Raw genomic sequence first — 14,412 nt, 5'->3', positions numbered from 1 at the left:
CCCAAGCTCACGATGTCTTTTTTTTTATGTTTCTTCTAACCGTGTCTCAAGGTGATTTAATAGCGCGCTTGATTTATGTCTGCCCTCTTGAATATACTCCGGGAAAATGTTGCACTTCATTTCAGAAAACGTATCATTTGCTCGATGTTTAAATTTAGATCACATTCTTTCGGCATACAATTTTGTGGTCTTAAAACAGAATAATCTAGGAATGCTAGTAAATTCTGCAACACGTTACTCGCAGTAGAGAACGCCTGTGTCCTGTTATGCGCGTGATTGTTTCGTAATCGAAACCGTATATTTACACTGTCAAATCATTTGCAGGATCCCGTTACAGCATTTCTTGCCACTCTTTCCCTCTCACGTCTTCTCTTTTTCCTTCCTCTTTTCTGCCTTAACCTTTCTTCATGAGTATCTCTGCGCCAGTAAATGGCCCGCCTTTGCGAACTATTTTAGTCGGCCGCGTCCTCCATTTCGAGTAGCGCAATTATATTGTACATTATTTTGCATTTACTCTAATTTCACATCACGTTTTTATTTCTTGGCACTTCTTGATGTAACATGTTGTCCAGATCATATTCCTATACCCTGCCTGGTCTGTTTTCGATTTAATTACATCCTCCATGACATAAAAGCAGATTACGACACCTTGCAAGTCCCAAAAGAAACGAAACCGGGTGAGTCTTAATTTGAGGAATGTTAGGAATGCTAGTAGATTCTACTAGCATTCCTTTGCGGAACTTACAGTCGAGCCCGCCTGCGTCCTGTCATGCCAACACCCCCATCCCACAAAAAAGAAGCGTTTTCAACATTTCTTCCCCAATGTGGGTTATACAAATCACTAAACCTGCCATGGCCCATTTTCAAAACCAATGCTTGCTGTAGTAATGATTTTTACAACTCATCCAACTGAAACCTACTCTCCCTACCCTCAAAGTCGACCCCCTTTTCCAAACCCATTCACTGTTTAATTAAATCCCCACAACATTATCCCCCTTCGCCAGGGGCAATTAACGGTTGGCATAATATGCGAAAAAATTCCTTCTAACATAATGTGATTTTTGAAGCTACTCGTGCGTTCCATTATTGTGGTCGTGGAAGCGAAATGTCCCGCTTCCACGACCACAATAATGGAACGCACGAGTCGCTTCAAAAATCACATTATGTTAGAAGGAATTTTTTCGCATATTTTGCTTAATACTGCGTTCCCCTTCGCCAGCACCCACTTTCATACTGAAATCACTAGTATAATTATAAAGAGACCGACCTGCGACATTGTTGCACAGGATATGCGAGTTGGTATTATGGTACTTGCAGAACAATAGTTAGTATTTCATTCCGAATGTTGCGTTACGTAACGAGATTTAGTCAAAATGTCTAATGATCCTGGCGACATAGTAACGTTAAACTGCAACGAGACGAGTCTGTCTTTTGGTCGAGGGTCGAGGGTTCCAAGTCGAGGGCGAGGGTTCCAAGTCGAGGGTACCAATTTTTCCTGTTTTTCTTTTTATCCAAATTATAAAAAATATATAAAATAACTTTAAGGAAAAATAAATTAAAAAAAATTATAAATAAGAAATAAAAAAACAATTTTAAACGTGGTCATTGTCCCAGAGGTTTTTTTTTTTTTTTTGGGGGGGGGGGGGGTGGGTAAATCGCACGTGGACATCCCACCAAAAACTTGATCAGGAATAAATTAATTGCTTAGATTTGCCGCGTAACTACGTTACTACGAATCGCAGAGTGTCGATGAAACCCATTTGTTTTCTTCTCGGTCACATTTATTCAAATTTCGTTTCCCCACGAAAAGTCGAAAAGCCAAGCTTTCCAGTAACTACATGGAAGTTCCATTTCGTTACTTATAATGAAACGCAGCAAAGAAATATGACCGTAAAACCACGTTGACACTTCATTATTGTTTTCACGACATGTGGGGTGTAATGCGACTCCGTCAATAACCTGGGGTCAATGAACCGCTTTAGTTTTTCTTGACATTTCCAAGCTACAGAGCGTCGGTGAAATTTATGAAATTGAACCTGTCTACAGAGGTTTTTTCTTTTCGAAGGGAAATTTGGGAGACAAGCGCGAGGTAAGGACAAAAAAAAACCAACACTTTGCGCAACCGGTCAATAAATCCCCTACGGTTTTCATTTACATACACGCGCGGGACCGGACGGTCTCTGTGGAATGTAGGAAAATAAATCACCCGCCACCTCAAGTCTTCGTGCAGAACCTTCGTGATTTTACGAGTTCATCGATGAGCTTGGTAACCTCTCGGTCGAATCATGACCGTCGAATCAGGAGGAAATCTCATTTTCTCTTGGTCGAATCATGTTAAAAAATAAATAAAATCCGGGTTTATACACAGCAATGAACCTTATACCTGGTATGTAAGTTGCAAAAGAAAAAAAACTAGTTATTTCTCTAAGTTCCGTAGGTTCCGCGGGTTCCGCAGCTTCCGCGGTCCCGCGGTCTGCAGTTCCGCAGATTAGTGCTACCCGTCCAAACCTCTCATCAAAATAATAGCGTACGAAGTCTACACATCGATTTCATGTTCATGTCATCGGATAGTGAGCTTGGACTGCCAGTGTCAGCTACCAAGGTTCATTCGAGAAAAGAAATTCTATCACCGTCGTGACCGGGACTCGACTGATCTAAGCTATGACCTGTCGGGTTCGCTTCACATTCTGTCCCGAGAATCTGTCCCTCAAAGCGTAATTTCTTCTCCTTGAACTCTCCAATTCCCACCGCCGTGTAAACTGTCGAGTACTTCTTAGAAGTCATTCTTTCGATTTACCACTTCAAAAAGGTTTGTTTTCTTTCTGAAAATGGCATATTGGTCCTTATTAAAGTCTTCAAAATTTACGAATATGGCCGCCATTCTGACTGACTGAGTGAATCTTTCAGGCCAGGACCTATAAATATGGTATGCCCGCAGATAATGGTTCTGACTGGGCCGTGCTTGCAACAGACAATTGGAACAATAGAAGACAAAAATATCCCTTTTAGGGAAGAAGAGAGTTTAATCCAGTTTTAATGACGCAAGTTCATTAGTTTATTCATTACAATGTTTGACTGGGGTAAAGAAAAAAAAAAAATGCGAAAAAAAGATACGCCACCGAAAACTTGACTCGGTCTTCTCAAGGGCATCCCGCGTTATAAAAGGCAATGGTCATGAACCCTGACAAAATGCTTTGTTATTTGTTTTTGTCGGCATCTTGACCTTGACCGTGCACAAACCACAATAGATTTTGAAATGAGTTAGAGCAACTGACCAATCGAAGCGTTCTTGTCAAGATATTCAACTGTCAGCTGAACTGTAGTCATTGTGTAGTGTTGACTTGATACAAAGGATTGTGCACGGTCGCGGCCCTTCCAACATAAATCGCAGCGTCATTTTATTGTTGTCATGGCAAGGTACTCATAACTAGTACGTCAATTAACTTGAGTAAACAGTGTCATCACGTACAAAAATGATTAGTCATGCAAAGCTTGTGATTAGCATGTAAGCAGTGATCCTTTTTGGATAAAGTAATTACACAGCTTGGAAATCCGAGATAAGGCAGAGACGATTTACGTCGTTCTACCGCAGGAAAAATACTTGAACTTTGGCAAAGCTCTATCGAACAGTACTTTTTTCTACACCCCAGTTTAAACAACGAGTCAGGTTATGGCATTACTTCGTTGTCTTGCTTGCAGCCTAATATTACTATTGTTCACAATTCAGTCGCCGAGTTGTCTTGCGGCGAAATTTGTGCTGGTTCCCCTGTTTGGGCGAAGTCACTATCTCGTTCTTGCGAGGTTGGGAAAAGAACTACTGGCCAGAGGACACGAGGTGTTCATATTTTGTTATTTGTTATGTAGCTATACTTTGCGTGTATAGCAGAGAATGCGCCGGACACAGATTCCTCCTAGAAAGATCGGAGAGGTGTTTGCAGCTATCCCCGCAGGTTATCTTTCGAAATGCCGAGATAAACAGGTGAAAGACCGTTTTAATCAGGTCAATCCGGAAAATTTTCCTCTTAGTGACAAAACAAACGACAAATTAACTATAACTTCTGACCTAAAATGGCTGATAATTATGTCAATCTGCTAACTTTGCACGGTTCTCAGGAAAATTTAACTGTTTAACCGCGGCACAAAACTTCCAGTAGAATTCGGCCAGTTTTCCACTGTACAACATTTGTCGAACTTACCTATAATTTTTCGCGCCCAAAGCTGCCGCTTTAAACCAGGTGCGATTTAAATATATTTCAGCTCAATATTTTGGCACGATTTATTAGTAAGGGTGACCCTAAAAGCCGGAATGGCGGAAAATGACCCCATACCCTAACACAGGGTTAGGGTTAGGGTTACAGTTTATTTGGGGTGTATTTCCGCCGTTCCGTGTTTAAGGATTTGGGTTGATTTTCCGCCATTCCACCGTTCCACCTTGCCGGCTTTTAGGGTCACCGATTAGAAATGCTGCACGTTCACATTAATTCAAGTTCCAAACAAATTCGAAACCATTGCGATATCATGGCGATAAATGGCGCTGAAGTCACCCGTAGTATAGACTGCAACTTGACAAAAATTGGACCAACATCGCATGTGTAAACGAGCATACACGTCACGTGTATAGTCTTGAAATAAAAGCACATCGATGAACCCCGAGGTGCCACACGCCACCTTAAGCTTCAACAGAGAAAGCCGACTATTAAAACATGAATCTTTGATCCACAGGTTGTACTTTTTGTCGGTGATTGTAACCCTTATGCCGCAAAAGACGCAAATATCAAATGGTTCAAGTGTTCTGAAGCAGTAAAAACATTGGATATGAAGAATCTGAATCATCTACCTCAAATGATGCATGACTATTGCGATGCAAAGTTCAGCGACAAAACCATTATGAACGAGGTCAAGACCGCTGACTTGGTCATCGGTGATGGCATGTACTAGTGCTCGTCTCTGATCGCAGGCAAGTTCTCCATACCACACGTGACGGCGTTACAGAGCTCCCTTACGACAGCCACGGCGACTTTTCCGTATAACGTTGCATCGATTCCTTCCTACATTCCTCAGATCACCTCAAGAATGACAGACAACATGAATTTTATTCAGAGAGCAGAGAACACATTGCGGTGGTTGGTTAATACTATTACTTTTCCGCTCCATTTTAGGAACGCCTACTTGGATTTAAAGAAAAAGCATAACATAACAGAAGAAAAAAGTTTGGAGCAGACTTTTCAGAAAGTGGATCTTATTCTTGTTCAGAGCGAGGCATACGAATACCCTCGGCCGCTGTTGCCATGTAAGAAATATCATATCAGGGGCATTTGACCATGTTACGTATCCTGGGAATGGGGAATTTTATCTTCGCGTGGAAGGGGACGGGAATTCAACCGCATTTATGCACCTATCATCAGCCACTCCCTGACGGGGGACCACGGACAATCGGTCGGTGCATAGTGCTTTGAGTTTGGAACGGAAAAACAGTTACAGTTTAACTAACCTTTAAGGCCAGTAAGTTAAAAAAAATTCATATCAACGCAACAGAGGTTCATGGGGATGTACCCTGAATACACTGTTATTTTCCCGACCAGCCTTTGTTTGCGTAAAGATAATTGCAATGTAATCTTAAAGAGCGTTTTCATTCACGTGACTACCGGCCATATTGGTTTAACTGAAACAAAAGAAAGTATTTGCATAAAAATAGAGTTCAATTCCCAAAGGTATAGTTTGGGACAGCAACACGGCCGCCATTTTTTTTGTTATGGGACACCAACATGGCCGCCGTGACGTCATGTGAAAACCGGCTCTATATTTGTTGTTTGTTGTGCAGTATTTTTTCGCTTTTGTTTTTGTTTGAGGGAGGGGGGTGGTATGAGGAGCAGCAGATCCACTCACTTACATGTAAATGTAAATACACCTCTCTGGCTCGATTTGTTTTAAAACATTGTTGAGCAAATAACTGCTAGCTGTTGCTGGTTACCTTTTTTAAATAGTGACGAGGCTCCCGTGTCTTATGACGTCACATCGTTGACGAACTATCTATCCTCCAATTCTCATTGTCAGAGCTTTTGCTGGTCCAAAAATAAGTGGACGAACTAGGAATACAAAGGGCCATACATTATCTATGAAAGATTTACTCTCTTTCTGTTCATCCTCCCTTTAGTCAAGGGAGGACTAGAGGATGCATTTGAACTTAGAGTTCTTAAGTAAAAAAGTAATAATTTATTAAATAACACACTTTATTTAAGTGTTAATGTATTTAGCACAGGCACTAATTGGGGGACACTTTCCAGGCGAATTTAAAATTGTTGGTTTTTGAGGAGAGGAGAAAGAACCTCTTAGAGCAAGGACGAGAATTAACTACAAACTCAACCCACATATGACTCCGAGTCCGGGAATTGAACCCAGGCCAAATGGGTGGGAGGCGAGTGCTTTTACCACTGCGCCAGCCCTGCTACCCACCGTGGCTTCATCGTATATTAACTGTGCAACGCTTTTGTTTTCTAGACCATAAAATGGTTGGTTCACTACTATCACGTCCAGCTAAACCACTTCCAGATGACCTAGAAGAGTTTGCCAGGGGATCTGGTGACGAGGGAGTCATACTTGTGTCTTTTGGATCCATTCTTGATGAAATAGACGATCAGATAATTACGACAATGGCAGCTGTGTTCTCCAGCTTGCCACAGCGGGTTATTTGGAAACTAAATGCAGGTGCGTCTGGCAAAAATCCGTTTAAATCGATTTCTTGGTGATGGAAAATGGTGTTTGATGTCACGAAATTTCTAAAATCGTCCTTTCTTTAATTCTCTCTATAGTTTTACAATTCTCTTTCAAGAACCCTTCAGCTCAGTACATAAATTTCAAAGGTTTTCAAGTATTTGATGCCGTGAATAAAGAAAATAGTATATTCGAACCCCACCTTACGACCACCTCGTTATTAGATCATTTTTAAGTGTCCCGAACGAATTCCATTCATTTCCTTATTTTTACAACCTCGTTAATCCGACCACTCCGACATTACAACCACATTTTCACGGCCTGAAGGTGGTCGTATTAACTGAATTCGACTCTGTACTACAGAATGTTACCCTTCTCTATGTTCTTTGGACATTTTGAGGGGACAGAGTGAAACATGCATGACTACTTCCGAAAATGCCAACGATGACATTCGATGACATTTGCGGAGGTGAACAAGATACCGATTATTTGTAGTAATTCATCAGAACTAAAAATTTTTTGTTTGGCACTGACTATTGTTAACGTTAGAAACAACGTTAATTAAGCATCAAAGACGTTTCGGCCAAACAACTTCGGCCTTCATCGGTTTTTTTTAAAAGCCAACTGAATCACGGCTTTACAACGGTTCAACGGTTGTAGTAATTCATGGTTCTTTCTATTTAAAACAGAACTCAAAAGTTTGAAAGTTGGTGACAACGTCAAAGTTTCTTCATGGCTTCCACAGAACGACGTTCTCGGTCATCCCAAAACTCGTCTGTTCATTGGACACGCAGGGATGAATGGAATGCTAGAGGCAGGTTACCATGGAGTTCCTATGATCTGCGTTCCCTTCTTTGGAGACCAGTTTGAAAACTCCGTCGCTGCAAAGCATTTTGGGGTGGCTAAAATTTTGTACAAAGAGCAAGTCACGGAAAATAGTTTAGTCAACGCTATTAACACTGTTCTACACAATCCAAGGTAAGGTACTTACACAATCCATTAAAAAAGATGTTGCCTTAGGATGGCTCTTCACTAAAGGCCTGGATAAGATAGAGTATACTCCAGAAACACTACTACTACTAGCGATAGAGTTACCTCAGCGCTTGATTTATACCAAGCTCAGATGCCCCCTAACTCAGAGATATTTTTGCGCGAATGAGCGGGAAAAGCAGATCTTAGCAAGGGCTATTGGAATACAAAGAGAAAATTGGCCACCCATTTTTTTTTTATAGAGATAGTTAAGAAATAATAATTCTGACGTAACAATCATGACATTTTAGTTTTCCAGATTGAAGTACAGCCATAGGCTGTGCATGGTCAAAAGCCTTGAAAAACACCTTTGTGTTAGGGCAATCCCGCGATGCGCAGAACATACGCGCACTAACAAAAACATACACCGTCCATAAATTTGAAAGCAACATCGTGACTATTACTCCAACAATAAATCGGTAAGCGATTCCATTAGATGGCACCAGTTTAACCATTAGTTCAAATGATCACCTTTAGGGGAAGCAGGGAGAGTGCACCTGTGAGAGCACTCAGGCTCTCACTGTATTCTCGTCCCAGAGCCCCAACGGTTTCTTTTAAATTGTTGAACGATCCAACCGCTGAACAAAAGATCGTTGGCTCTGTAAACGATGATGGCTCTCACTGATGTGAACCCGCGTTCAAGTCGTTGCGCCACGTGTGGGTCGAGTTAGTTATTGGTTCATAGGATTTTCAGATTTCCACTGAAATTTCAATTTATTTTCATTCATTTATTTATTTGCATTTCGCGACACATCTTCAGTGTTCTCTCCACTAGTTATACAAAACATGGACATTGCATTCACGAAAACATCTGTAGATCCTAATACATGGATAATATATCTATGTATCTTCTTCTCAATATTTTCAGTTATCGAGAGTCAGCAGCTCGAATTTCCAAGTCTATTAGACTGCATCCTCGCACCCCTATACAGCAGGCCGCTGACTGGGTGGAGTACACGCAGGCTCAAGGTGGCTTAGCGCACCTCAGACCGTGAGGACTGGATCTACCATTCTATAAGCTTTACCTCTTAGATGTCGTATCCGTGGCCATTTTGCTATTGATGGGTTGCTTTGCAGCTGTTTATCTCTTGATTAAATGTTTCTACCGAAGGTGCTTTACGAAAAAGCTAAACAAAGAAAAAACGCACTAGGGTTTGCATCGGAACCACAATACACGTTGTTGTCTTCCTTTAGCGCTATAATTGGTGTGCTTGATATTCATAATCGTAATCTGGCTAAGACATGATACATGTAAATGAAATAGCGATGATGGCGGGAGTGGAGGGGAGCTAGAGTATGCCGCTGTTTTAAACATAAAGCTCAAATTTCTCTTACTGTTTTACCGCTAAACAGGAAACTGGGGATAGTAGGACTGTACCGTCAATAATTGCGGTCACTCTATTCCTTAGCTGTTTCATTCCGAGTATTGACCTTTTATTACAAGAATGGTTTTAAAATAAAAAAAGACTTTGCCTCGTTAAACAGCCTTTTTACCTACAGCTATCGACCGTTAAAACCACGTAAAAAAAATCCATGACTTCTCGCAATTATCAATTTCTGTTCAACAATCTTGTTGTAACAAGAAATAAGTGCAAAGACAACATATGACGGCCAAATGCAACGACCACATATATTTATATAATATACTCCCTACATTTAGGAGTTGCTCATAGAATCAATTAATTTAGGCTTATACTTGTCCGTTTGCAGGAAGAGAAATATACATAAAATGTTGGTCGATTTTAACAAGTACTGCGGTTTCCTCAAAAGGAAGCTTTCGGAAATTAGGTAAAATTCAAAGTGCAATAATTGCAAAAGTCTGTTGAGAGCCAGGACAACATTTATTCTTCACCGTTATGAAACTTTTACTTTCAACAAAGAACTCCAAATACGATGCAATACTTATTTGAAAAACACTAGTAGATACCGGCTTTTCAAAAATTTGTCCTTAAAAAAGCTTCTACAAAATTATTTTAACCGACATTTTGTTATCAATGTAACTTAGGGATTAAAAATTTATTAATTAATATATAAATTTCAAATAGAATAGACTTAGTTTATTTTACTCCTGGGCCGGGTTGTTCGAAAGACGATTAACGCTAATCTACGATTAAAACAACCTCGTTCCAGCTTAATTGCAAGCTAAGGGTAAGGAAAAGTGTAAATCAAAACTGAGGGACAAATATCATTTCGAAAAATTTTTATTGATTAGTAATTAAACTTGAATCAAAGTTCACGTTAACCCAGGATTAGCTTAAACGGACTTTGAACAACTGGGCCCTGGTGTCTTGTAAACAGGGTAATCATTGCTACAGATCTGGATTTGGTGATCACACTGCCTTAATATGCAACTTTATTCTCTAATACACGCGGTGTGATTGGTCAATTTTGCAGGCCGTATTTCACTGTATGCGCCTTTAAATTTAAAAGTTGTTCCTATCCCGCGTGCCCGATTAACCTCAAAGATATAATTAATATTTTAAGGATGAATGAATTATCTTAACCTCGTTTTCTCGGTCCGTACTGTAAGTTACGAATCCTCGTTTTTTTGCTGTTGATTTATGGCCCAAGCGCGAAGCGCGCGGGTCATAAATCAACAGGAAAAAAACTCGGTCCGTAACTTAGAGTACGGACCTCGAACTGGCTTAGTAAGATGTATGTATTCTTCAGTTCAGTAATTCTGGTTTTGAGTTAATTTTAATGAGCATTATTGTCTCATTACCATTATCATCATCATAAACACGAGGCAAAAGTGAATTTTACACTACAAGCATCGTGATATTTAACTAATAAGACATTAGCCGCGCCACTGTCCTTTCTGCTTCATCTTGAGGTCACAGCTCGTTTCTTCCATAGATCGCAATCATGCTACAAGGCAAGAAATAGAAAAACACGATAAACTACTAGTAAGGTTGCTTTCAGAGTTTTCAAGAGCAAGAAAATATATAAATCATAATGTTACAACCGAGCGGGTTGTTTATAGCAATGTAGTAGGGAAAAAAGGAATTTTAACTCAATATTACTAAAGACTCAAGCCCCCTTAATGCTCCCAACCCATGAAAATATCGAACAAGATAACAACAACAAATGTATGGGAGAAAGGGGGTAGGGGATGAAGTGCTCGAGTTGCCAATATTATTGGAATCTTACAAGATGAGACAGGTACAATGTAAGGTGGTTGGGAACGAGAGGACTCACACAATAATAACATTTGTCACACAACAACAACCAGGCTAAAGAGAGGTCCTAATCCTCTCTTTGGAGTCCTAATCCCCAGGCCATGAGAGGTGGTAATCCTCTCCCTCTTTTTCATGAGTCCATCAAGTCCCCAGGCTACAGAGAGGTCCTAATCCTCTCTCTGGGATCCTAATTCCCAGGCCCCCTGGGGACAACCACAACAACAACAAAGGTTTAGCTCAGAGAAGAAGTTCATTGTTACCATGGTAACAAGGATATATGGGGGGCCCATTCTGCCACCAAAACTGACCATGTGAGTCTATGGGGCAAAGGGGCGACTTGTATGGAGCACTTCATCCCCAAAAATACACAAAGTGTATTCCCCATAGACGAACAATAAGGAGAAAATAAGCTCATAAAATCAATCTAGAATATACAAGACTGCAAATGGAATTCGGCCATCGGAAAGTGGCCGACTAATGCTGTTGGTAAATTTCGGGAAAAATCTTGGAACCCGGGCCCCTTTGTATCCAATATCTGCACCATACCTAAGACTGTTACATAAACTCAAGACAAATAAATGGTGTGGGTGGTCAATAAGCACCCTCTCTAGGTTATTGACATTAATAGGAGTGGGTAAGGACCCAGTGAATGCTTCACTTTCTCCGGGAAGGGTTGGAGTGAAGGGTTCCCTTGTGTCCATCCCTTGCAGTGTCTCGATCGTGTTCCCTGGGCTCTCGTAGTTTCCCTGGAAGTTTGGAGCAGTCACGTCCCGGGTGTGCCCCTGCACACTTGTTACAGACATGTTTGAAACTACAGGGGTCCCTGTTGCACCACCCACTACGGTTGAAGTTATGGCAAGTGCCTCTGCGCTCGGCCCCAGTTGAGACACTACTAGTTTGGGGTCCATTTGAAAAAAGAGGATACTCCTCCTTTAGCACAGATGGTGCCACCGTAAATATCGTAAGCCATAGCTGCTGATCAATTTCCGACCACACACGGGTCTTATGTTGACCAGCTTTTTGGCGGAATTTATAATCATAAATTGCCCATCCTAGACCCTTATGTACCCGTGCAGCATACCTAATCAAGCTAAGGTACTGTAATAGCTCTTGGGAACGCAGAGGGAACTTCTGCGTGAAAACGCTCATATACGTCGTGAACGCGGTGGTCCACTGATCAATTTCTGTGATAGAGGTGGATGTTTTGCCTTTCTTTGAGACTCGAACAACTGAATTGTCAAGGGTGAGCACCAGAGTATCATCCTCATTGAACTCTGCTAGACTTTTTGGAAGGAGCTTTGATAACTCAAAGAACTCACCGGACTGTATATCCTTCACGTATTGCGCAGGGATGTCCTGGAATGGCGCCGCATGTTGACATACATTCGATGGAGTTGCTGTTTGCTGTAGTGTGACAGGTGTGGCGGGAATGGGATTTGAAGCTGTTTGCGAGGAACTTGGCTGCAAAACCTGAACAGCGGCCAGAGCTGCTTCGTTGGCGAGTTCCCTCGAGGCAGCAGCGATAGACTCCTGAACCAGTTGGCGAATTGTATTTAATTGTCCTTGCGAGAAGGTGGCATCGTTCGCATTTGCGTTGACCACATGGTCTTGGGAATTTACCCCCACGTTGTTTGGTAGATTTGGTTCTCGCAGATTTGCGTTTGAAGCCGTGACTTGGGGACCAGAACCTCTTAGCCGGTTCAAAAGAGTGGCCATGTTGCCGGTGGAAGCAATCTTCTTTTGTCGGCACAAGTTTCTTAGTTGTTGGACCGAAAAACTGTTCAGAAGTGCGGCATCGGCGACCACATTCCTCTCTTGAACGCGGGACTTTCGACGAAGCGGCGGCATTGTCCTTGTCTGTGTACATAAACTTGAACGGAAGTTCGTAGAAACAAACCAAAACACACTAAAAAACTCCGCTAGAGCGAAGTTCAGACGAGTAATAACGGCAAAAATTCAGAATTAGCTACAATTTCTCAAACAGTCTCTGGGAGGTCAGAGAACTTGAAGTGAACTACAGTGTGAAGATACGGCCGCATGGTCTTTGACTGACATGAAGGAAAAGCATGAATGTGATTGGTCTAGAGCTAACGCGTCTCGAGGGGGAAAAGAGAATCTTGTCACGGTGGAATATTGCGTGACAAACAGTTTGTTTCAGAAGGGTAGCTCATCTCAATTCTCTGACCTCCCTTTCATGGTTGTTTGCATTAACTTAAATTTATATTACTTATAAATTGGCTTTAAAAAACGGGTAATAAAAGAACTATTTTGAGGACTAATTTGGCTGTCCTAGACAAGGGCCAAAACAGCCCACTCGTGAGGGCTGAAATGTACCTAAAGGCTTAAATGAGTCCCAGAGTGGGCCTAAATGATCTTTCGTAGCCATTTCTCCCCAAACTATGAAATGGCCTTCGGGGGGTGGGGTCGTGAATCAGCCCCTAAGTCACCAGAGCTAAATTGGCATTTTGGGTCTAAAAACAAATTTGAAATTCACAGTACACTTTAACCCGTTTATCATATAGACGGGAGTGATTAACTGGACTCGTAAAATTCATACGAGACTGCATCCGGGACCCGAGTAGCGTATTTTCCATATCCTTACTAGTGAGGACATTGATGACGTCATTTCCCGCTTTTCACGTTTGTTTGTGCAAATGACGAGCAATAGATTAGCCTTTATAACAAAAAACTAGGTTGTTCTCAGAAACTATGGGATCAAGTTAACTTTCTTCAGAACTAACATCGCAAACAGATAACTTTTGTATATTTTGCATGTTGGACTATGGTAAAGAAAAATATTAATAATTAGTTCGAATCTCTCAAACAAGTAATCTTTATGAAAAGATGCTCCCAGATGCCTGTCTGTCATCCCCGTTCTGGGGCTGAACAAAATAAAAAAGTAAGACTTAGGTACATTAAATTACTGGGAATTTGTTCGTTTCATTGGCATTATATAACAAAAAAAACCTTTGAATAACGCCATGGTGATCTAGGAAAAAACTGGTGCTCACGAATTTGAGTTAAACGCTTTAGAGAGGCAAGTAATCCCTTAATAAATGATTTGTTTTGGAGTAAGTTATTGTTGATGGACAAACACATACATTTACAAAAAAAAAACAAAAGTTTTTACCAAAAGCCTGTGAAACTTTTAAAGTCTGAATTGGGTTGTAAACCACCTTTCTTCTGACCGGTTGGGGATACCACGAGCGAAAAGCGCTGACATTCGTCCAATTCCCGATGCCAATCTGATGAACAGTTGGAAGGAAGGCAACAGTAGTAACTCCCATCACTTTTCTGTAGATTAGATATCGTATGGTGATAACTGCAGAAAAGCAATTGTTTTACTCCGTGACATCAGATGACAACAATTTAAGCCAAAAATTTAGATATCCATGACAATATCATCATGTGAAACAACAAAAAGAGAATACTGATGATGAGATATGAAGACTAGATAACTGTCGAGAGCAGTTTCAATAGTTATTTGAGTTCA

The 14,412-nt window shown here is 41.1% G+C and overlaps 1 protein-coding gene and 1 pseudogene across 2 annotated transcripts; one reads left to right on the top strand and one right to left on the bottom strand.

Annotated features, from left to right (window-relative positions):
* The first annotated feature begins 3,386 nt into the window (after window positions 1-3,386).
* On the top strand, window positions 3,387-8,891 carry LOC146451019 (UDP-glucuronosyltransferase 2C1-like; annotated as a pseudogene). The gene is made up of 5 exons (XR_014860157.1): window positions 3,387-3,835; window positions 4,723-5,290; window positions 6,499-6,705; window positions 7,401-7,689; window positions 8,609-8,891. The product of XR_014860157.1 is annotated as a UDP-glucuronosyltransferase 2C1-like (transcript).
* Window positions 8,768-12,775, bottom strand: LOC146451018 (uncharacterized). Its single transcript, XM_085099686.1, has 2 exons — window positions 12,239-12,775; window positions 8,768-10,608 (listed from the first exon to the last, which is right to left on the bottom strand). The coding sequence occupies exons 1-2, from the start codon at window positions 12,765-12,767 to the stop codon at window positions 10,604-10,606; spliced, it is 534 nt and encodes a 177-aa protein (XP_084955812.1). The 5' UTR covers window positions 12,768-12,775; the 3' UTR covers window positions 8,768-10,603.
* Between the last annotated feature and the right edge of the window lie 1,637 nt (window positions 12,776-14,412).

Source organism: Pavona decussata, unplaced genomic scaffold (assembly GCF_977016875.1).
Source record: "Pavona decussata unplaced genomic scaffold, jaPavDecu1.1 SCAFFOLD_412, whole genome shotgun sequence".
Classification (NCBI taxonomy): Eukaryota; Metazoa; Cnidaria; class Anthozoa; order Scleractinia; family Agariciidae; genus Pavona; species Pavona decussata.
Note: the sequence above shows the minus strand (reverse complement) of the source record. Positions and strands in the feature narration are given on the sequence as shown.